This window comes from Elephantulus edwardii, unplaced genomic scaffold, assembly GCF_000299155.1.
Source record: "Elephantulus edwardii isolate Elephantulus edwardi_28Jun2011 unplaced genomic scaffold, EleEdw1.0 scaffold00075, whole genome shotgun sequence".
NCBI classification, from domain to species: Eukaryota; Metazoa; Chordata; class Mammalia; order Macroscelidea; family Macroscelididae; genus Elephantulus; species Elephantulus edwardii.
Window position 1 is genome coordinate 15,382,672 of NW_006399825.1, and position 24,057 is coordinate 15,406,728.

Below are 24,057 nucleotides of genomic sequence, written 5' to 3' on the forward strand. Positions count from 1 at the left end.
TTCGTTATTTTTGTAGTCAATAGTACGTTCAGTCTTCTTGACCCAACCACTATTCAAAGACAGAGATTCTTCTTTGGTCTTCCTTATACACGATCCAACTTTCAAATGCACAGAAGGTGGGTCACAACATCACGGCATACATCAGGTTCACCTCGGTCCTCAAAATGATACCCTTGCTCTTTTGTACTTTACAGAGGACCTTTGCAGCAGAATTGGCCAATGTGATCTGCCTTCTAATTTCTTGGCTGCCGCCACCTAAGGCATTGATTGTAAATCCTAGTAAAATGAAAGCTCCCACAACTTCTTGTATTCATTATGTTTTGAAACTCTGAAACGTTTTCTATGACACAAACAACAATAACAAAACCAAAGTGTGTGTTTGGAATAAGATCATTTAGCTTTGAATCCCAGCTCCTTCATTTTAGCTAGCAGACTCTGGGTAAGTTAATCTTATTTGTAAAATGTAGATAATAATAGCACCTACTTCAGAGGGCTGTAGCAAGGATTAAATGAAATAATCCATGTAGATTTAGAACAAAGTCTGGCCTAGAGTAAACATTAAAGAGTAAAAACAACTAACATTTTTTATCATATAACAAAAAGTTATTGCCAATCTAATTCTTTAATACAACCGTGTCATTTTACAGACGAAGAGTTTACGTGCTAGATACTATGTAACTTGGTAAAGGATAAAGTGCTTTTATCCAGGACTTGAGGTCTTCTGACTGTCCCTGTCTCCCCTTTAGATTACAAATTGCCTCCCGTGTCATAGTAACCTCATGTACGTCAGAGCAGAAAAGTGCCCCGTCTAGCTTTTAGTGGTTGACTTTGAAGAAGTAGATTTCCATGCCTGTCTTCCAAGGTTGCCTTTGGATGGAATCAAACCTCCAACCTTTCAGTGAGGAGTGAGCATGCCAACCATTTGCAGCATTCAGGGACTTCCTCCTTTGATAGAGCTATGAAACGAGAATGAGACTACCAGGCCTCCTGCCTTCAGTGCAACCATTGTGCCTTAACAAATGGGACACATAGGAAGCAGTGGAGAACGTGGCTCCTTCTGCTTGGCTTCTAGAAGCTTCTCCTGTCCCCAAAAGAGAAGGGAGAAAAAGGTGAAATGAAAAAAGCATTAGTAGTTTTATTATCTGTGATCCCCTAGTCTACTCTCTCTCTGTGCCCTTGACCTTTGCTCTTAGAATCCTTCCAATAGTCTTCCCCTGGGTTCCTTTAGTCAGCTCTGAACCTGCTCTGATGACGTCCTTTCCCTCACCCCTATCTCAAAAGTCCTTAAATAATTCTGTCTCGCACTCCTGAGCGGCAAGGTGCCCCCCCCCAATGCCCACTTAAGGAACCCTGCAGCCTCACAAGATACTGCCCTTTTAGCAGGAAACCAACCAGCCCACACACCATCTCCCACACAATTTACTGGTCAATTTTTGTGCATAAGGCATTTTATGACTGCCACTGGATTGACATTTTAGCTGTCATTTATAGAAGTACATAAAACCAGTACAAAAAACCAAATCACCCCACTACATTTAATTTGTGTTTGTAAAACTATCCTTCAGATCATACTTAAAATTGCTATTCAACGATAAAAACTTATCACTCATACAGAGTGACCTTTGGCAAATGAAAATCTTACTATTTGTAAAATAGAAGCACAGGCGCTGAGCCCCCATCCAGAGATCCAGCTGTCACTCCTGTTCTTTCCTGCACCCAGAAGCCAGCCTGCTTTGTGCAAATTGGCTGGAAACATCCAGAAAATAGACCTATATGGAAGAGCCCCCACAATTTAACTGCTTCTCAAGCATCATAAAACCATAAAACTTTAGAAGAGGTTGTAAAGATTACTTAGTTCTTTCTCTTTGGAAAGAAAGAAATTCAGGACCTACTAAGGAAAGTGAAGACAACTGTTTCTACCAAATATCCTCATAATTCTCTGCAAAAAACCACGTAAACACAAAGCAAAAGCTGGAGAATAATGTGACCCCAAGTTGGACGTATTATGTATCATTTTCAACAGACCATATATCTTTATCACAGGGCTAATACGGTAGAAAGTAATCCGTATCAGGGTTATGTTAAAAATACATTTTAAAAGAAAGAAAGAAACGAACTTGGCTTTTGTAAAGAGCTGAGAAATGACAGAGATGGGGCTATCTTCAGCCATACGCTGTTTCCACTCCTGGCTAATGGAACAAATGCATTCAGGGAAATGCATGGAATTTGAACACAATTCAACATCAGTTAATTCTTAAGAGTAGAGGCCCTTCAGTCCAGCTCCCTCCACCTCAATGTTAAAGGAAGCTAGAAAGCCAATTACACTCACAGTGGGGCCTCTCCCCTACTGCAGGACAAGAATGTACTGCAAATTCTATGTGAGCTTTACAAGCTAGTGAAGTATAATTGCAGGTGGGAAGGAACATGACTTCTCTTTGTTTCTGCCAGTGCATTTCAGTTTCACTAAGCTTTTTCCTTCTACAGCTGCAGAAATAGTGTGGACCGGAGATTTTTCTTTAAGCACAGAAAAACTGTATTCTAAAACTACAGAATTTGCAGAGATACCTGCTTTTTGTTAAGTTTAGAAGTTATCTGTGCAAAACAGGCTTCAAAGACACAGCTATTGAAGGTGCCCATATGTTTTAGCAAGTCGAAACCTCTGGTGCAATCTCTGAACACCTCTTGGCAAGATTGGGAAAATGTGAGATTCTTAAGGCAGTGTCCTGGTGGTGCAGTGGTCAGGCTTTTGATTGCTAACCCAACGGTTTGAAGCCACTTCCAGCAGCTCTGCAGAAGGAAGGACTTGGAATCTCCACCCATAGAGATCGCGGCCTTGGGAGCCCTGGGACTGCCCTTCTGTCATCTGGGGCAGAGAGGAGTCAGAACAGACTTGATGACAACCCATAACACAGAGCTTGGAAGCCTGGGGGGTGGGGAAAGTCCTGAGGTGCAATTCACCAGGGAGAGGAGATCTGACTCAGGAACACCCTGGAGGAAGGTGGAAGCTGGCTCAGGTCCAAGCTCTGCTGCCCAGGTTCACTGCCCATTTGCCTGCTGCAGCAGGTTCCCGTCATCTACAACCCACGGAAGAATCCGAGGGGCAGAACTGGGGTGCAGCATTGCTCTCAGAGCGACAGCCTGGTCACAGTCTAGTGTCCAGAGGTGCAGCAGATATTGCAGTGCAGCAGCAGTGTCTTGGTGACACTGCTGAAAGGAATGAGGAGTCAACGTGAAAGGCTCACATCACAAGAACACAGGTATCAGAACTTGTGCCTCACCTTGTCTAAGCCTTTATGCATAAAGCAGAATTCTGCTTCACGCCTCTTAATCCCGCTTAGCCTCACTGTAGGAGTTCCTGAATGTTACAGATGGTTAGTACACACGTTTGGTTACTAATCGAAAGGGTGGTGGTTGGACATCACCAAGAAGTACCTTGGAAGAAAGGGCTAGTGATCTACTTTCCAAAAATCAACCACGGAAAGCCCTCGGGAGCACCCTGACACACAGGGGCTCCCCACGGGCTTGAGTAGCTCTATGGCAACCGGCTAGGCGTTAGTCTCGCAATAGGTGTAAGTTGTTAGGTGTGTGAAGTGCCCTGCGATTCACAGCGACCCTATGATCAACAATTTGAGACCCTGCCCTATCCTGCACCATCCCCGTGAATGTCGTCTTGCTCAAGTCCACTGATGCAGTCACTGTGTCATCCATCTTGTTGAAGGTCTTCCTCTCTTTCTCTGACTTCTACTTTTCCACGCATAAAAGGTTTAGCTAAACTATTATTTAGGGAGCTGGAGATCTTTTCATTTACTAGCTATGCTTCTGAGAGGTAGATAGTGCATTAGGACAGCAGGAGAATCAAGGCCTTTGAGTTGCGAGGGGAGAAGAGCACCAACTATCCTGTGGACTGCCAAGAGAACAAAGTGCTGACCCAAGTGCTGGTCTTGCAGCCACACTGTTCCGTGGAGAGAAGGATGGTGAAACCTTGTCTTGCATTTAGTTGGGAGGGTCCAGTCCTAGCAAAAAGGCATCATGCTCAGAAAAGTGGAGGGTCTGAAGTAATGACCTTAACAATGGGCTCAAGTGTGACAGAGATGATAAGGATGGCACAGAATAGGGTGAAGTTGAGACCTGTCATTCTTAGGGCACCCTGAGTCATAGTCAACTCAACAGCACCTAAGGACAACAAGTGGCTCTGGTGGCATAGTGGTAAAGAACTGCACTGCCAACCTAAAAGCACATGGTTCAAATCCACCAGGTGCTCTGCACGAGAGAGACGGGAAATCTCCTGTGTAACTCACTGCCTTTGAAAACCCAATGGAGGGTCAAATATGAGTCGGTTCTGATTTGACAGTACATAACAACAGTGGCCCAGTGCATAAGGAGAAGGGCTGCCAATCCAAAGGCAGATGGTTCAAATACATCAGCTGCTCTGAGGGAGAAAGATGGGTAATCTTCTCTCATAGATTTACAGCCTCCGAAAATCCGCCGGAGAGTCAGTTATGTGTTGATTCCAACTTGATGGCAATGGGCTGAGTTTGTATGCTGTTATTATTTCCACTTTAGAGGTAAAGAGCTTGAGGAAAAAGAAGTGATTTGTCCACTGTGACCTAGGGAGAATGGGATGAGCTGCATTCCCATGTGGTCGGTCAAGGCTGGCTCTGCACCACTGGCCCTACTGCAATGCCTCCAGGTCATGCTGCAGGTCTCTAATGCCCAAGGTCAGGGAGCACCACCCCTTCAGAGACCTCTGCTCCAGGCAGAAACTGCAGCCTTAATAGGTTTCACACCAATCTGCTGGTATTCTAAAAGCTTCTGAGAGGCTTCTGAATTTGATTTCTGAATTTTGAGGGTCCCCCCCAACACACACACACACACACACACACACACACACACACACACGTGCCAGAAGGAAGGAATCTGGCAATAGCTTCTGAACATGATTTATTAGCCAACAACTAGAGGATCTGTAGAGCTTCGTTGCTGCCACATGACCTTTGTCTCCGGCCTTCCAAATGTTTGCATTGCTGCCCTGACCTTGCAAAGTGACCTGGAATAGCTTGCCTGTTTCCCTGTGTGTCCACTTTCAGAGCCCAGCTGTCAGCCCCCACAAGTCTGTCAATTAGTATCTCAAGGGTTTGGGACGGGGTCTGCAGCCTTTTGAGAAGCACAATCTAACACTAACCTCCAAATTCCTTCTCGTAATTGAGCATTCATTAGTTTGACGGAACAAAAGCAGGCATTCTCTATTATAAAGCAGAGGTCAAAACCAGTGGCCGTGTTTTGTTTGGCCTGCGGAGTGTTTAAATATTGAGAAATTTCACATAAAAATACGGATTTCCGGCTTCTCCTGGAAAACGGGAAGAGAGGACGACTCGGGCTGCTGAGTAGAAGCTGCCCCCTTCAGATGGAAATGCCCTCGCTGTTCATCGTCACAACCTGGGTCTCACCCTGGGCCCTGCTGGGGCAGAGTTGCTGCTTGCCTGGCTTCTGCAGTGAGTGAGTCAGCACTGAGTCAGTAGCCTGTTTTCAAGCTCTATCTCCCTCCCGTGTCTTGTGAGATGGACTGGACAGGTGGCCTGGCTTTCCAGGCACAGAGCTGGGAGAGAATTCATTCCATGAAAGCAGGCAGTGTACCTTTTCTCTCATTATGTCCCCAGCACCTGGCACAGTCGGTGCCTGGTACATAATAGATGTTTAACACTTTCTTCTTCTACAGATGAATAAATGCATGGCTAGCTCCCAAGAAGAGGGTGAATTTGTGAGTGACAAGAGGCCTGCTCCACAGCCACAGAAGTCCAGGCTTCTGAAAGCTTCAGCAGCTTTTTGAATGACCGGTGCTGCTCCCTATACCTTTTCTTTATCTGCTGGCCTGGAAAGATCTTCCCTGCTGTCACAACTGATTCTGAATCGAGCTTGAGATTCTAGGAACAAATGTGTTGAAGGGTCACCAGGATTTAGAGAGAAATGCAAAAAACAATACAGAAAGCTGTCCCAGTCTGCCTTCGAACTGTTCTTCAGAAAGTTGGGAATGACATCTTTGAAAAGTTTCCAGTATTGATGGAACCATGGGGCACTATTATATGCAGCAAATTATTTTAGCTAAGGCACAAACGTTTATGGCATCCTGTAACACTGGACTTTCTAGTTCCATCTCTGGAGGACCATCAAGTAAATGAACTTTGGGAAAGTGATGGGACCCTCCTTAGCCCTCAAGTCATGATTAGATAGGGGCATCTTATTACCCTCTGGCCGCTTAAAAATCACCTGCAGATGAGGTAGGATGATGGCACAAGGCATCAAAAGGTAAAACTTCCCTGGACATCACATGCCTGGGCTGCCCTTACTAGCAGTTCTACGCCCACAGCCAGGGTCCAGGAGTTTGACAGTAGAAGTCACGAGGCCTCTTCTGAGAAAATGAGCCCTCTTCATTTTGGTGCTGGCATAGTTTCTGTCAGCGAATACTGTGGCACAGAGGTTACGTGCTCAGTTATTAATGGAAAGCTTGTAGTTCGACTCCGTTAGCCATTTCTCTGCAGAAAGACGTGACAATCTGCTCCTATAAAGATTTAGAGCCTTGGAACCCCAGGAGGCAGGGTCCTCCCGGGTCATCGGGAGTCAGGACAGACCTGATGGCCATCTAAATAGAAACCTCAACAGCAACACTGTTCCTGGCACACAGCATGCGTTTCATGAATATTGGCTAAGTGGATAAATGAAAATGCCCAACCAAGGATTTGGTGATGAGGAGAGCTGAACTCTTGTGTCAGGGAAACAAGTGGGATGCTAAGGTTAAAAACTCCACTCTCACTCTACCTAGATCTCTTGGCAACTCTAGATGTGCAATAGACTTTTTCACGTCTAAGGAAACTAGTGATGTTACCATTCTCATTCTGAGATGAATTCTCAAAACCTCAAAATTATCAAGCATGCAAGCAGATATTCGTTAGAAATGTCAACTTCTGTAATGACAATTGTCTGCTGTTTACCTCCACAACAGAAATGCTGTAAGTAAGCTCGCTGAGGGGGACAAGGCCACCACAGCCTGCAGTCTTCCTCCCATGTCTCTGTCTGGCTCATGCCTGTATCCTTCCCAAGTCAACTCACAGTCACAGCTTCTCAAAAGCCTTCCCTCAAAGCCAAGTTACTGGGTGTTCTAGTTACTACAGCTGCACACTAAAATGGTGCATAAAAAAATTTCCTTATGCTCAAAAGGTTCAGTGAGTCAGGAATTCAGGCCTGTGCCTGGTCCATATCTATAGCCTCAGATGAGAAAACGTGGAGACAGAGTTGGAATTATTTTGAGATGTCATCACTCACTCGCCTCATGGCTGATTCTAAGACACATCAACTATCAGTTGCATCAACTACATGTGGCCTTCTTCCTCCACAGGCTACCTTGTGCTTCCTTACTACACGGCGATGGGCTCCCAGAGTGGAGGTCTCCAGAGAACACCAAGGTGGGACCATATCAATTTTTAAAAGCCAGCTTTGGAACTCATATAACATCATTTCCATGGTCACAGCTTCATCCCAACTTAGGGAGAGGGCATAGAGACTTTGTATTTTGACAGCAGGCATGTTAAAATAACACGGTAAGAATGGCATGCCTGGTGGGAGATACCATATGAGACATCTTGGCAAAATATAACCTGCCACACTGAGGTGAATGTGTCTTCTGAGCACTGTGCGTTAACTCCACTGAGCGCTGATAAAATGCCTCCCTCCTCAGACTGTTAGCATGCTGAGGGCAGAGGCTGAGACTTGCTCACCTTCCTCCCAAGCACAGCGCCTGGTACACAGAAGCCACTCAACACACATTGGCTGAACTGAACTAAATAGAAAGGAAGTAGGAGGAGTTTCGGGGCCCTGTTGTATCCTGGTTGCGAGTAGTGTTAAGGGAAGTCCGACTAGAGCAAAGGAAGGAGAGGGAAGGAAAAGGGGCCAGCTAGTTTTCTGTGTCCCTGTGAGTATGTCTTATGGGACAGAGAAACTTCTGCCTCCTGATTCTCTCAAGTTGTAAAGGAAAGTAGCAACAAGAACCATGACTGGCTTCATATATCTCTCTTCTTAAATTTTTTAAAAAATTTGATCGCTTAATAGCTCTGTGCCATAAATATGGTAATCTTGAGATTATCCAGGAGGCTGTTTTTATAAACAGATACTAATGTGGTACTGGCTCAGGACAGAGCAGGGTTCAGAGCTGTTATATACAGGGTCGCTATGAGTTGCAGGTGACTTGATGGCACATAACAACAACAATGAGGTACAGCAGGAATAACAATGGACAAAATCTGAAAACCTGGGCTCCAGTCTTGGCTCAATCACTTAGAAGTGACTGAGAAACCCAACTCATTTTTTCCAGGTTGTCGTTTTATTTCTCATAAACTGGTTATAAAAAAGGCAGGACTGCCTACCTCAGAGAGTTGTCTGAGAATAATACTCATTTTTCACAATAAGGCAATATACAAATATGAGGTGTTAGTGTTGCAGGATGTGGCGGTTTTAAAATAGGCCTATGCATTCTTTGACTTGCTTCCTTTCGAAAGGTGGCACTTAATGTCCTTTTCCTTAAGTGTAGGCTGGATTTAGTGACTCATTTCAAAGAAATAGCATGTGGCAAAATCGATGCTATCTGACTTCTGAGGCAAAGTCATAGCGAGGAAAGGCCTCCGGGCCCTCACTCTCTCGGATCCTTTCCAAGCCAGTTACCACGTCAGGAGGCAAATAAGACGCCTGTGGAGACTCCCAGGTGGGAGGTGCTGAGGCCTCAATAAAGGGCACCCACTTGCCAGGCCTGGGGGCAGCTCACTGTGGGAGCAGCCTCCCTGGCCCATTGGGGTCTTCTTTACACGCCTGAAGCCCTGTTTGACGTCATGACTGCAACCTCCCAACAGACCCCTCTCTCAGCCTGCCCGACTAAACTGCCCCTCAGTTCCTCTCCACAGAAGCTGAGAGACCCAATCGAAGCTGACCTTTCAGAAGTTTGGGACAATCTGTTACACAGCAATAACTCATACAATGAATATATGCCATCTGACCAATCAAGCGTGAGGCAGGCACTTACGTTTCTCTGATCATATGAAGGGTTAGTTTTGGTGCAAACCCTCTTTTATCTGCTCCAAGTGCCTACTAATATTTAGACATGGCAGGGTAGAGCCTGACCTCAGCATCTGTAAGAGCAAAACTAAGCTCACTCCACATCTTGAAGTAAATGTTCCTAGAAAAACAGGCCCTCAGTATGATTGCTGGGGGGCGGTAACAAAAGGACCCCCAAACAACAACAAACCCAGACAGGACACCAAAGAAGTGGGGCCTGGACACTGGACTCCTGGGAAGGCGATTTCAGACTAAACCCATCCGATTCTGTGATAGGATCCTCCCAAAGACTAGGGGCTGAACTGGCTTCTGAAATCTTCATCTCAGGGGAACCCTTTCTTAAGTGAACAGTGGAGTCCTGTATGAGACGCTCAGAACACACGGCCATCCTTCTGATCCATCAAAAGAGTCCTAACTGTGCCCTTGTTGGTAGTTGTCAGAGAGCGGACCCTGACTCACGCACAGTCGGACTGAGCCACAGGGCTTTCAGCTGATGCTCAGAAGTGGATTCCCCACCCCACCCCCAATCTGGGAGCTCTGCTGAAGCCTGTCAGCATCACTGCAAGAGGCAAGTCTTCACTGACAGATGAGGGGTGGCGGCACCTGAGGTGCACTGGTGGGAACAAGCTTGGAGGTGACAATACTGCCACTGATCCACCAAGTACTGTCCTCAACTATACCCTTAACTATCTGCTCCCCGCCCACCACGCTGGGCCCCACCCCGGCACACCGACTGTCTCCCCAACCCTTTAACACATGCGAGCCAGGGGTTCTGTTGCGGTTGGGCATGGTGCTTGGGTCTGGTCTGCAGAACAGAAAGCATTTTCTCTGGGCAAACCCTCCCCAGCTTGCACACACAACAAGCTGCACTATCACCTTACTGATTCAGTTATAACCCGCCTAGCTATCTGGCTCCCTCACCAAAACACCAAACACCCCAATCATCATGATCAACAAGACTCTGAAGGCAGAAGGCTGGAGGTGAGGGGTCAGCAGACCCTGCTCCCTGCTCACATGGTCACTTCTCAGTAGCTGCCCCGCCTCCCCACCATCTCCCTGCCCATGGCAGGGCTGAGCTGGAGGTACAAGGTGTGTAGTGTCCACTCGAGATTCATCTGTCATCCTAAGACACAGCAGCTCTCCATTTGCTCTGCTGTCCACCTGCCACTCTTTCCAATAATGACATCCACTCCCCGTTCAAAAAGGTCTATGAGGGAAACACTCATACTCGTGTTTCAAAACCCATTTATTTAATTTTTATTTTATTTTATTGTTTTTTTTGTGTGTACTGTCAAATTGGGTCTGACTGGTACAGGAGGAGATTGCTCCTCCTTCTCCAGCAGAGCATCTGGTGGATTCAAACCACATACCTCTGGGATTGCAGTGCAGCTTCTTGATCAAAACCCACTGACTTAAAGTCACAGTTTGCTCCTCAAACAACTTAGAGCCCTCTCTCCTAACTCATTAATTGGTTGACTCTAACCTGGATAAAGCAGTTAACAAAGATGTAGTGGTTTGTGGCCCCAGGATATGCCCAAGGTTTTCTGAAGACAGTGACGACTGTGGCAGACGCAGGCCCCAGCCAGTGGCCCAGCGCAGGCGTGCTGTCACGCTTGGTTAGTCTACTTGTTAAATCTGAATGCTCCTAATTAGTTGCCCTGCTCACTAATGGTGGGGTGGACAATGGCTTGGAGATCAGGGGGGCTGAGGGGCTATGAATACAAGTTCCTGGGGCTCCTGAGCTTCAGGACGGATGACTTGGTTGTGGGCACTGGGGTGCTGTGCTCCTGTTGGCTGAGGACTCAAAGACGTCACGCTCCATGTGAACAGAGGTCATCACCTGCCGCTTCTTCGGTTAAAGGGCAGCTGGGTTGGGTGCCCACTTAGGCTTGGCCTTTGTCTTATGGCTCTGTGAACAGTGCCCATGGACAGTAACATTGTCTGAGGAAGTATTTGCTTGGTCGGAACAGGGCCAAACAAGAGAACTCACATATCTTCCTTGAAGATAACTTCAGCAAAAAAAATGGTCTCACAAATGCCTTCCACATATTGCCTTCTGGTGGTTGCACGCAAACCAGCTGGCAAACCTTTAAGGCAGGGCCATGATTTCTCCAGGGACTAATTCTGATAAATGTTTAAGTTGAGCCAATGACACTTCCTGAGGACCCAGGGCTAGCACATTGGTTCAGGACTGCTCGGTAAGTGGTTAGGAAGTCTGTGACACTGAACAGCTCTCCACTCTTCTAACATTTAAAAAGTTGAGATTTTTATTTAGTTTTAGAATGCTATGCCTTAGCCTACAGATCGATATTTCTAACTTTCTTTTGTTTAGAGGTGAACCCTCAATTATTAGGTTGCTTTTCTTTCAGGGGGTGGAGAGAAAGCGAGCGAACGTGTCGGTCAGCACATGTAGCCATCCGTCCATCCAGCACACTCCACTTGCCTGTAAGTCACGCTGATGGCCAAGCTGAAGTGTTTATCACTTTAATGTGAAACAAACAGTCTGGTGCGTTCTAGGCGACTGGGAGTAGGGCAGCCTCTGCTTCCTCCTTGCCTGGCTCTTGAGTGCTAAGGGGTCCTCCCCTCTGGCATCCGTCCCACTTCACATCTCTTTAGAAAGTGTTCCAAACAACAGGCTTTTCCACCTATTTTTCCTCATTAAAACAGATCTCTTGAAGTCTTCCTCTTCAAAGATCATGTTGTATTTTCAACTTGTTTGTGCCAAAATAAGAATAATTTCTTCTTCTTAGGTCATACAGTGCATATTAACTGGGATTTAAACTGCCTTTATTAAAGGTAGGGTCTGCTTTGGAAAGGAAGGACCCATGGAAGGTGAATAACAAGGAAATAAGTTCCCCAAGATTATCCCACTTAAGGGTGTGGGAGGTGGGTGAGAGGTGGTGAGAGGCAGGGGCTGTGGGTTGGGAGAGAAACCCAAATCAACAGCCTCACCCTTGGGACCATTCAGTGCCCTTTCTCATGGATCATATACAAATAGCACCATTCAGTGCTTAACTTACATATGACCCCCAGGTGAGTAACACCAGAAGGGTTCGTCATTAATCTACATTTTGGGTTTTGTCACAAGAGTACAGCAGGTTGCCAACATTCAGAGGTCAAATCTGACCTTTTCTCTCTGCAAATAAAAGGAACTTTAGAAGAATTCTCCTATCCCTTACATGGCTCAAGGAATGACACACTAAACGAGGCTTCTGATTTGCACCTTAAGAGGAACTAAGAACTCTGGAGCATAAACTTATATATACTAATGCATTCTCACTAGTAAAATCTGGAACATTCTCGTCAGCACTGTAAGAGGCAAGAGTGAGTAGTGGATGGCCTGCCCCACAGCTCACAGGGAGGAAGGCAGTCGTACCTGGACGAGAAAGCCATGTGCTCCTCCTCGTCTACTCGCAGGGCCAAGAAAGGAGGCATAAAATGAGAACAAATCCTAGACATTCCCGTCAAATCGATGAAATGAAGCTAACTGCTAAAACTTTGGAGACCGTTCTTTCAAATAATGAAACCAGAGGGATAAATATATACCTTTTTTTTGGTACCAGAATCCCTCTGGTAAGTTGATTTAAAGTCTAATTTATATGTTGTATACTACAGTATTTTAAAATTATATATACTTTCTTTAGAAATTCCCTTTACCACATTTATTAAGTTCTTTCCTGTTTTGTTTGAGAGGAAAATGTCTACATTTGGCAGCTGGCTTTTTTTGTTGTTGTTTTGGTTTTTTTTTTTTTAATATAAGGGGAAAATAAAATTAAGACATTTGTGGAAAGGCGCCTGTGCCATTTGGAAGGACGTTTGTATCATTGGTTTTCTGGATATTTAACTCTTCATCCACTTGCCTTTATCTGAAAAGTCTGTAAATGAAAATTCATTTTTCAATAGCTACATTTTTATGATGGGTCTGCTTTTCTAGAAAGCTCTTGTTTCAGGATTGAGGAGAGAAATCAAGCATAGAGAACTTACTCAGAACACCCTGGAGATGACACGAAAACGGGTGCAGCCAGGAGGAGTCAAAATGGTGAAGAGGCCAACAATGGAGGGGGCAGGGGGGCTCAGTTAGGAAAAGCTGGCTTTTGGTACCACTGACAAGCTTCTTTGCAAATTACTAATTTTGTGTGTGTGTGTGTGTGTGTGTGTGTGTGTGTGTCTGTGTGTGCGCGCGTGTGCATGTGTGTATTTTTTTTTAAACTTACTGTCTTTTTCCTTCTGTTCACATCCCTTATATGTTTGCAAGATCACATCCAGAAAACATGCTTGAAATTGACTCAGACACTGAAGGAAGATGGGGTGGGTTGTACCCTTTTGTGCTGATAGCTAAGATGTAGACAGATCAAAAGCTAAATCCAATTTAACCCACCTCAGGCAGAAAAAAGTAATTGAATTAAACTTCCTCTAAATATGATAAGTTTGGGGCTCTTAAAGCCAGGCACAAAGAAGCAGGTTGGAGGGAGTAGTTAAGTAATGGAGGCATTGAGCTCTTGATGCCCCCGCCCATGGAGAGTTTGATAAGCTGTTGATTGCCTTTATCACTTTACTACCAAGGCTGAAAACTGATTAAGCTGCTTATGGGGCTCTGGGGGGCTAATGGCCTGGCCCACCAAGAATACAGCTGCCACAGATTCAAGTAAGCTGCCTGGAATGTATGGTTTGATTATTACAAGAAAAAAAAAAAGAAAGAAAAGAAAAGTGGGGGGAAAGACAGCAGGGTACAGAAAAGCTTTAAAAGGTAGGTTTTATTATGCCAAATGGAGGAACTACTTTGACACCCTGAAATGAATATGGAATTACTCTGATTCTCTCCCTTCATCTGATATCAAAACTCGTTTTTGAAAGTCATCCTCAAAGAGAACCCACTTTGGAGCCCACCCATTCTATTTTAAACCACCTTTGCAAGAACATCGGGGCCTTTAAAGGTACTTCTCAAGTGACAGCCTGTGTCCTCAGACAGATGACCAGGAAGAGTCGTAGGAAACAGATAAATGCACAGTGGGATTTTAACAATTCTTTTCCCTGTTCACCATTTGAAAATCAGAATTAAAAATCTACCCCTTCCCACCCTCGCTGGCGGACCTGGACCACTGTAGTTTGACTAGGTAATCAAGGGAGGCCTGAGAGAGGTGGGACAGCTATGTGCAAACAGATTCAAGTTTGCCACCCAAGTGCAAATTAAAAGTTAGTATTCCTTAAACTTCTCTTAAATGATTTCTGCCCTTTAAAAGAAAACTTTCCTACTTCTGGGGTGGGGTGAGATAGGTGGAAGAAAAGAACTTCACTGATAAGTTTTTCAGCAAGAAAAAGAACTTGGAATGAAGTGAATGACTGAATAAGGAAGGACTGAAGTCAACATGGTTAGTAGAGGACCTCATCTTATCTTGGCAAAACAACCAAATATGAAACAATAAGAACAGAACAGAATCATGATAGTTTAAGATGCTCTGATTTTTTAAAGGCTGTCACTTGAAAGAATCAATAACTATCTCAAGAGGGAAGCAATGTTTTCATTTAGTGTCTAACAACTCCTTAGGGAGTGAGTTGTTGATTGAAATGACTAACCAAAGAAAGCTTAACACGTTCAGAACATAGGACTGAAGAGACAAAACCGTTATTACTCCTGGCTGCTAAGCTAGCAAATCATTAAAAAGACACACTATTGAAATGATAACAAGATTTTTTTATGTTTTTCTAAACTTTAAAATGTTTGGAATGAGCATAAATAAAAATAGTTTAATATATACACTGACTTTTAGGTAGTTCTTTTCATATGATGAGAATTCACTCACAATAAGAATGGATTATTCATATAATTCACATATACAAAATTCACCCTGTATAGTATTTAACTGAACAGTTAAAAAGAAACCTCATGGTGATTAGCAGTCATTTCTCATTCCCCAGCTCTGCTTGGGTCCGAGTAACTACCAATACACTCATTGTCTTTATGAATGTGTCCGCTTGGGCTATTTCCTATGAACAGAACCATCCAATGTGTGACTGACTTCTTTTCCTCAGAATAATGTTTCTAAGGTTCATCCATGTTGTATTATGACCAGTATTTCTCTTTAAGGCTGAATGATACTTCACTGTATGGCTATACAATTGATCCATTCATCAGCTAATATGCATTTGGATTTGTTTGCACTTCTTGACATTTTATGAATAATGTCCTTCAGAAAGTTTATGTCCAGTGTTTTGCACGGACATGCGTTTTCAATTCTCTTGAGCATACACATAGGTGTGGATTTGCTGAGTCATGTGGCAGCCCGTGTTTAACTGGCTGAAGAATTGCCAGAACAGTTTTCCACAGCAGCTGGGTTATTTTACAGCAATGTAATGCTCACCACATATGTTATTGTCCTATTTTTACACCAATTTGTTTTCCACTCTGAAGAAAATTTAACTGAATATCAGGCTTTGTGGTGAAAACGACCTAAGAAAATTCAGGTACCTAGAACAACATGAACAAAGAGACTTCTCTTCTGGAAGAAAACAAAACCGAAATGGCTTTTGGGGTGCTTACCTGTTGCAGATCGGCAAGGGAATACAGGTGGATCTGCTGGAGGAGATATTCTCTCGGGAAAATCCTAAAAACAGGGACAGATTCACAGTGAACCGTGGTGCTACCATAAATGTACTTTGGTTGATAAGTTCTTAAGTCTCATTTAAAAATTCCTTCCCTCTGCTCTCTTTTCTCTCCAATATATCCCCCTCCTTCCCACAAGCTCTGTGAAACCTGTGTGCTTTGGTTAGGTGTTTTTCTTCCTAAACAGGTATCAGTGGTAAGGGAAATGATTACTCTTTGAATTCCCTTGTAATCTGAAATGGTACGAGTGCGATGCAGAGATGCAGTTGAAGGGTTAGAGCACGAGGTTTCGGATCTATGTCTCTAAAGAGCTACGTGATCTTGAACAAGTCCCCAAGCTTACCTGGCTTCAGTTTCTTCACTACAGAATGAAGATGACTGAACTCCATGTCTCTAAATATCTTTCCAGAGTCACTATTTCAGATCTGAACAGATAGATTTTAAAGTTGAAGAAATATCTTGGAAGAGTGGCCTGTGTGTCTGTGGAACTTCCTATGGCTCTCACTAGTGGGGGACAGTAGGACAGGATATCACATCAATTAACTATCCTCATGCACGGATAGTAATGAAAATTTGAAGGGGTCTATGTACAAATGGGAATAACGGGACAAAATATTTTAAGTTGCCACTTGACAAAATCCAGTCAATCCAGTATCTGTGGTTATGGTCATTTCATAACATCTGGAAAGATGTCAGTGAATGAATAAGAAAACAAAAGCAATTAGTTTGGAAACGTAGACAGGTACCAAAATGTAGGTGGTTATTGTTGTTCTTAGGTGCCTTCGAGTCAAGTAGGACTCATAGTGACCCTATGAACAAAAGATGTGAAGTCTGTTCCAGCCTGAGTCATCCTCACACTTTCTGACCCACAAGAACCCACTGTAGCAGTGACCATGTCAATGCACCTGGTTGAGGGTCTTTCTCTCCTTTGCTGACCCTCTACTCTTTCCAGCCTCATGTCCTTCTCCAAAGAATAATCCCTTCTAGCAACATGCCCAAAGTATGTGAGGTGAAGCCTCATCATTCTTGCCTTCAAAGAGAACTCTGTCTGCACCCTAAAGCAAAATAAATTTTATGTGGCAGCATTTTTATTTTTGGTCTCCTTCTCTCGTGTAATCCTCCCCCTCCCCCATAATACATAACTTTATTGTTTCTAAATGAAAGAAGCTACCAATTTATTCAATTAATTTTTTCATTTAACATTTGTAACTGCCCATTATATGCTAAATTCTGAGCAGGGTACAAGGAGGACAATCTCAGCATGAAGACACGGTTTCAGTATCTGAGCTCAAGGAGTGTACAGTCGAGTGACGGAGAGACACATGCTAGTAATTGCAGTGCAGTCGTTAAATGAGAAGAGCCCCATGGGCAGCGTGTGCATTAGGAATAGTCTAAGCTGGGGGCTTTCAATACTGGCTATTACTATCACTTGAGGAATGCCTAGAAAATAACAAGGTATGTGTATGGGTAAAGGCCAGACAGCAGCGCTAAACAAAACAAGACAAAAATATTCCCGGTGACTAGTACAGCCAAAGTCGAGATGCACACATTTACTATCTAGTTCATTTGAAAAGTCATTATTTACTCTTTCAAGTAATCCTGCATTACTTACCAAACCTTAGTGATAAAATTATTTACCTTTCTATCCAGTCATTTATCTAGCTATCTATCCATCCACCTACTCATCTATTCAGTACTAACTGTTGGAACCGACCCATAGCTGACCCTCCAGCAGGTTTTCAGAGGCAGTAAGTCACACAGGAGGAGATTGTCTTTCTCCCACAGAGAGGACTCGAACAGCGCACCTCTTCATTGGCAGCACAATTCCTTACTACTAAGTCACATTAAGCATATACAATATAAGGATTCCAATAGGTTAAATGGTTAATACAATTAGTTGCTACCAAAAAAGTAAGTGGTGTGAATACATGAGAAGGATTTTATAAGAAAAGCTAGTGATCTACTTATGAAAAAAAATCAACTATTGAAACCCATGCTGTCTTATTCTGACACACACGGAGCTGCCAAGTGTCAGAATCAACTAGAGGCAATTGGTTAATGACTGTGCTCTGTACTGGCCCAGTGAAGCAAGAGCAATGAACTGGTTACAGACCTTCTCCCACAGAGGGCTGGGGCTGCATATTCTATTTTGTAATTTTACTTAAAATGATGATGAACATTTCTAGAAATGATTTAAAGTACTTTCTAAAATTTCATGACTCCTATTACTGGAGTATACAAGTTATAAATATTATTTACAAATACTCCCCCGAAATATTTTTCTTGTTGTTGTTGTTGGTAGGTGCCATCAAGTTGAGTACAACAGATCTGAACCCTGTTCTGTCCTGTGCCATCCTCACAATCCCTGATACGCTCAAGCCCATTGCTGGAGTGACTGTCAACCCACCTGGTTGAGGGTCTGCCTCTCCTTCACTATTGCTCCTCCTTGCAAAGCATGATGTCCCTCTCCAAGGAATAACCTCTCCTAGCAACATACCCCAATTCTGTGAGATTAAGCATCATCATCTTTGCCCTTAAGGAGCCCTCTGGGTGCACCCTCTCCAAGACTCTATCTATTTGTTCTTCTGGCAGTCTGTGGGATATTCTCAACACCACAATTCAAAGGCATCGAGCATAAGGGGATATCCTTACAAAAGTAATATACCCAAACAATCATTGATCTAGTCCAAGTACACATACTGAGTATATAAATTAAGCCAGGCTTATGCTTAGCGCTGGAAACAGATTTAATAGTGAACACAGTTGATGAGTAACAAAGATTTTTAAAGTTTCTCCTTAATAAGCTGGGCTTTCCTTGTTTATAAAACCTAGTCCTTTCCCTCATAATAACTATTAACTAACTAACTTTGGTCATGGTCATCTCTAAAACTCCTTCAACATTATGTAAACAGCTAAGGTCAGCTAGATATATGCTTTACGTTACTCTATGTCTAATTATATGTCATATATGTTTCTTTCCCCCTCTATCTTTAGAATAGATTCTAAACTCTTATTTCCCCCAGAAGCACTATAGTTACTGTTTCCTCTCTATCACTTTTTAGGGCTAAAGACTATCATCTACATGAGGACAGCCATACAGACACAAAGAACTGGAAAACACAACATAAATAGAAAAGACAAAGAATTGAATTTCTTGTGTCTGGAGAAGATGCTGTGTCCAGGAGATATTATAGTTAATGGCAGAGATTTATACTGTTATTTATATTTTATTTATATATTTTTATGTAATATATACACACACACACACACATACACACACAATACAGACTATTACAGCAGATAATGCTAATCAGCTTTTCTTCTCCTCTCAAGACTAGGAATTGTAATACACAAAGAGAATCAATTTATTCAGAGAGAAGACTGTTGCGTATAAAAATGGGTTTCTCAAAGGGATGCTTTCTATGTAAATAAAAGAAATGCATTGGTCTCCCACATCCCCCATTTAAAAGCAAGGACATATCCTTTTAGAAGGTAAGGGTTTTGAAGGCAGGGCTGTCTAAGTAAAGGTTCATTTCTCCTATGAGACTATTTCTCCTTTCCATTGCCTGTGTATCTAAGGCAGACTCAATTTGAAAGATAGGTATCCAGTCTGAAAGCATGGGTAGTAAAGGCTTAAAAGCCAGGCCCAGGGAATGAAGGCCACATAACTTCTTGCTTGGGTGATGCCAGGGGCTTCTCCCTGAAGTGGTGCAGGTCCTGCAGGCCAGTCTCTCTGAGAGGGGACCTTTAAGAAATGGAGGGAACAAATGGAGATTTCCAAAAGCCAGTTCTCCTTATGCTGTGATTCTCAGAAACAGATATGGAGACTCTGCAGGTCCAAGGCATGCTCAGGTAGCATTAATCGGCCAGAGGCTGATACCACTGGAGGAAGAAGGGAACTTGCAGAGCTTATGGAAAAGACTTCTCAGACACTTTGGGGACTGCGGGTCAGTCATTTATGCCTAGAAGGCAAAGCTCAGTGTTCCCTTAAGGCAATCACTGCAGCATTAATTTTACTATTAATACATCCAATAAAAAATGGATGGCTATTTTTTCCCAGAAAACCTGACTTACAAGCACCATGAATTTAATGCAAATGAAATCCAGCCCTGTGAACTTTGACTCCACTGTAGTCATAAGAGAACTCAAGAATCAGCATACGGCTGACTGCACCGTGTAAGGGCGGAGTACCCAGCACGTGCCAGGCCTTGGAGACAAGCAGAAGATATAGATTTTAACATCAGGGAATATGCAAAAGCGGGGGAGAAACAAGTAGGTAAATACAGCAAACCTGTGAAAGCCGGAACCAGTGTAGGGTGGAAACCTGCCAAGGAAAATGAAAGTATTTTCCTGAAATACTGAAATGAGCAAGTGATGTGGAAGTGGTAAGATTGTACCCTGTCAAGGGAGGAAAACTTTTGAGTTCCAGCAAAACAAGGCAGTCCTTTTGAATTCTGGCTCTCACAGACTTTTCTGTAGTTGCATTGGGTCTGTTCAGGAAAACCTCCTCAGAGAATGGGGCAAGTTGGGGTTACCTTGAAGACACAGAAGGATGGGGACTCAGGGGAGAGGAGGGTATGGACAGGAGCCCAGAGCCTAGTGCAAGTATAAAGCTTCTAGAGAACTGGGTGAGTAGGTGAAGGGGCTGCAAATGTGCACCTGATTGGGAAACAGGAACCACAGGATATAAGGTAGGAAAGTGGGCAAATGTTTAGACACCCAGGATCCTGAGTGCCACTGAATTTATTCAAAAGGAGAGAGAATGTCATGGAAGCACCTAAAGCCAGATCGTGATGGCACATAGACTTGTGACGCTAAAAGCTCATTGCCCGAGGAAGAAGGGAGAAGAGATGGAAGAAAGAGAGATTTTCTGTGCTAAACAAGATGAGAAATGATGGGGGTCTGAATAGAATGAAAATAGTACTGCAGGGTTTGGAGAGAACGGACCTATAAGATGAATGTCCTTAGCACAATCTACAGGCCACGATGACCAACTGAATGTGAAGGCCAGAAAGAATCCTGGGCATATATAATTTCAGCTAGGCCACGTGAATAAGGAGCAATTCCTTCTGCTGAGATGTGAACAGTCTTTGGCGAGGCGGGGGGAGGGAGGGGAAGGAGTTGCCTCAGTTTTTGGACAAAGGAGGGGATATACTGTGGAATATTCAATTAAGGCTGTTCAGTGAGTCCACGCTAGAGACCCTGAGTACTGAGCTTGTAGGTTTTAGGTGGAGCCAAAACCCCTCAAGATTGCACATATATAGGAAAAGAGAAAGGAATGGAACATGGCGATATAGTAGAATTTAAAGGATCGGAGAAGACTCATCAACAACCTGCATTATGCTGATGATACTACTTTGCTTGCTAAAACTGAAGAGAACATGAGGCATTTGCTGCAGAAGAGCAAGGACTGTTGTCTTCAATAGGGACTGACGCTCAACATCAAGAAGACAAAGATTCTCACAACAGGGTTGATCGGCAGCTTCATGACGGACAGAGAAGAAACTGATGTTGCTAACAGTTTCAGCTTGCTCGGCTCCACACTCAACACTCTCGGCACCAGCAGTCAGGAAATCAAAAGATGAATTGCATTGGGAAAGTCTGCTATCAGAGACATCTCAAGAGTACTGAAGAACAATGATAGCAGTCTAGAGACTAAGGTGCGCCTGATCCAGGCCACGGTCTTTGCAATTACTTGCTATGCATACTAAGGATAATAGAAGGAGGATCTATGCCTTTGAGTTGTGGTGCTGGAGAGTGCTAACATACCAAGGACTGTCTGGAGAACAAACAGGTCAATCCTGGAGAGGGCGAAACCAGGCTGCAAGACTTTGAGGCTCCATCTCACATACTTAGAGCATGTGGTCAGGAGGGACCAGTCCTTGGAGAAAGACATCATGTTTGGAAGGGTGGAGGGACAGTTCGGGAGAGGAAGATCTGGATGAGATGGACTGACCAGTGACTAGAGAAATGGGAGTTAGGTCTTTTGGAGATGATGAGATTGGTTCAGGATAGGGCAGGTTTCAGAGCTAGTGTACAAATGATCACTATGAATCGCAGGTGACTTGATGGCACATAACAACAAAACAAGAAGAAAAAGCGATAAGTAAAGTAATGAAGTGCTTTACATGCTGGGATGCTAACCACAAGGTTGCCAGTTCAAACCCACCACCCAATCCATGGGAGAAAGAGGAAGCAGAGATCCCTTTAAGAGTTATAGCCTCTGAAAACCCCAGCGAGGGCCAGGAGGTGGGGCGGACTCAATGGCTGTGGGCATGAGGGAGAAGACCTGGAAAAGGAGCCAGGGGAAGGGAAGCCAAGGAAGGAGAGAATTTCAAGAAAAGGGTTAGTGGCATCAAAGGCAGCGGACGGGCCAAATAATATGAGAAAGCCCCCAGAAGGCCTGAAAATGCCTGCTAGGGCTGAAGTACTGTGGATTCTTCTTTCACCTAAAGGAGAAGGGAAGAGAAGGTGAGCCATGGCAAAAGGAGAACACAAACTAAGGAAGGGTTGTTCTAAAGGTGAGAGAACTGGAGACGTATAAAGGGAAGAAGCTACTCTGGAAGTAATGCTGAAGACAAGAGTGAGGTTATCAATGAAACTTAGTCTTGGAAAAGCCTAGAAGACATGGTCGTGGATGCAGCCAGAAGAGCTATGTCTCTTTTACACACTATACACACACACACACACACACACACACACACACGGACACTTGCACTTTCTTGCTCTAAATGCCTCAACAGAACATTATTTAAAAGGTAATTACTAATTTCTCCCAAACTGATTTTATCAGGAGGCAAAGGGTACAGCCCAATTGAAGGTTATCTTACTTAGCAGTCGCTTGGTAAACAGGATCCTGGCTACGTGAGGGTGAGGGTCGAGGGCCTCTGGGTTCTGTTTTCTGATGAGGCTGCTATGTTTGGGGTTTCTATGCATTAAGGGACCTCGTGGCCTCACAGCTCTATTAATCATCAGGTCTGGCAACATTTCCACAGCGGGTCAACCACACAGACAGCCCTACTGATACCTGAACCAAAGGACAAATGTGGTAAGAAATGTCCACCACACATGTCACGTACCATCAACCCAGAGGCAGTGCTGCCAAGTTCTCTGGTACCAACGAACAGAAAAGACCTTCTGACAAATCATGAAAATCAACTAGCACTAAACAACCTTTAAAGAAAAGACCACCAACCCCCCCCCCACACACACACACAGAGAGAGAGATAAGCTAAGGCAAAACTCCAGAATTTTATTCTAAATGAGAAGAATCTAGGAGGACACAAGAAAGAACAGAAAGGAAAGCCATTTGCTCATATAGTAAGTAATAGTGTGTTTTCAAGAATAGTTAATTCTCACTAGTTGAAAGGAGTTACACTGTCTTTCTGTTGGAGGCACCTGTGTCCACACCCAAATCACAAAACACTGTCCAGCATTCTACCAAAACCAAAACAATCTACTGCATCAAGTCAATTCTGACTCTTAGGGACCCTACAGACACATCCTTCTGGAAGCAGACTGCCACGGTGTTCTCCCGTGGAAAGCCCGATGGGTTCAAGCAGCTGACCATTCAAATAATTTTATAGCAGTGCTCCCCCACCCCCGAATGAGTAGCTTGAAAGCGTGGAAGGATTGTCTGCTACAGAAGGAAGAGATCGATGCTGTTGTGAATCAAATTAAACCTAATTAAGGAGAGGAGCTTTTTAAGATCATATCTTTGTGGGCAACCTAACTCACTGTGCCAACAGGGCTCCTTACAGCCTCCCTCAGACTGAAAGCCAACTCACAGTGACCCTATAAGAAGAGTTGCACTCCCTACTGGGTTTCCAAGGTTGTAAGTTTTAACAGGGACAGACTGCCATCTTTTTTCTTCCAAGCAATGAGTGAGTTTGAACTGCCACCCTTTCAGTTAGGAGCCAAATGCGTAACCACTGTGCTACCAGAGCTCTTTAAAGTATTCCTCACATAAAAATTCAAACGCATTGCCATGGAGGTGGGATAAACTCACAGCCGACCCTCCAGTGTGTTCCTGAGGCTGTAAGTCACACAGGAGATTGCCCATCTGCCTCTCTTGGAGTAGCTAATGCATTTGCAACACCAGAGCGATGGCATCTTTGAGTGAACAGCACAACCCCCATGGACTAGGCCACCAGACAGGTGTAACAAGTCATTCTTGACAAGCTACAAACTCTTTCTGAAATAATTACATTAGGCTTGATTTGGACAGGACTTCTATGTCCAGCCATGCTCCCAGCTAATGGAAAAACAGTATGAAATCAAAGCAGGTATTTCAATAGCAACTGATAGAGGGGAAACCAGCTTCCATCCTTTTCCTAGGAACCCCATTTGCTGTTATATTG

General features: G+C 43.9%; 1 protein-coding gene across 1 annotated transcript in view; it reads right to left on the minus strand.

Moving 5' to 3' along the window:
• The window catches only part of PLEKHM3 (pleckstrin homology domain containing, family M, member 3), a 205,490-nt gene that overhangs the window by 84,631 nt on the left and 96,802 nt on the right, over nt 1-24,057 (minus strand). The window contains exon 5 of the mRNA XM_006889130.1: nt 15,635-15,698. Coding sequence (XP_006889192.1) covers nt 15,635-15,698 — 64 coding nt within the window. The remainder of the gene's footprint in view (nt 1-15,634; nt 15,699-24,057) is intronic.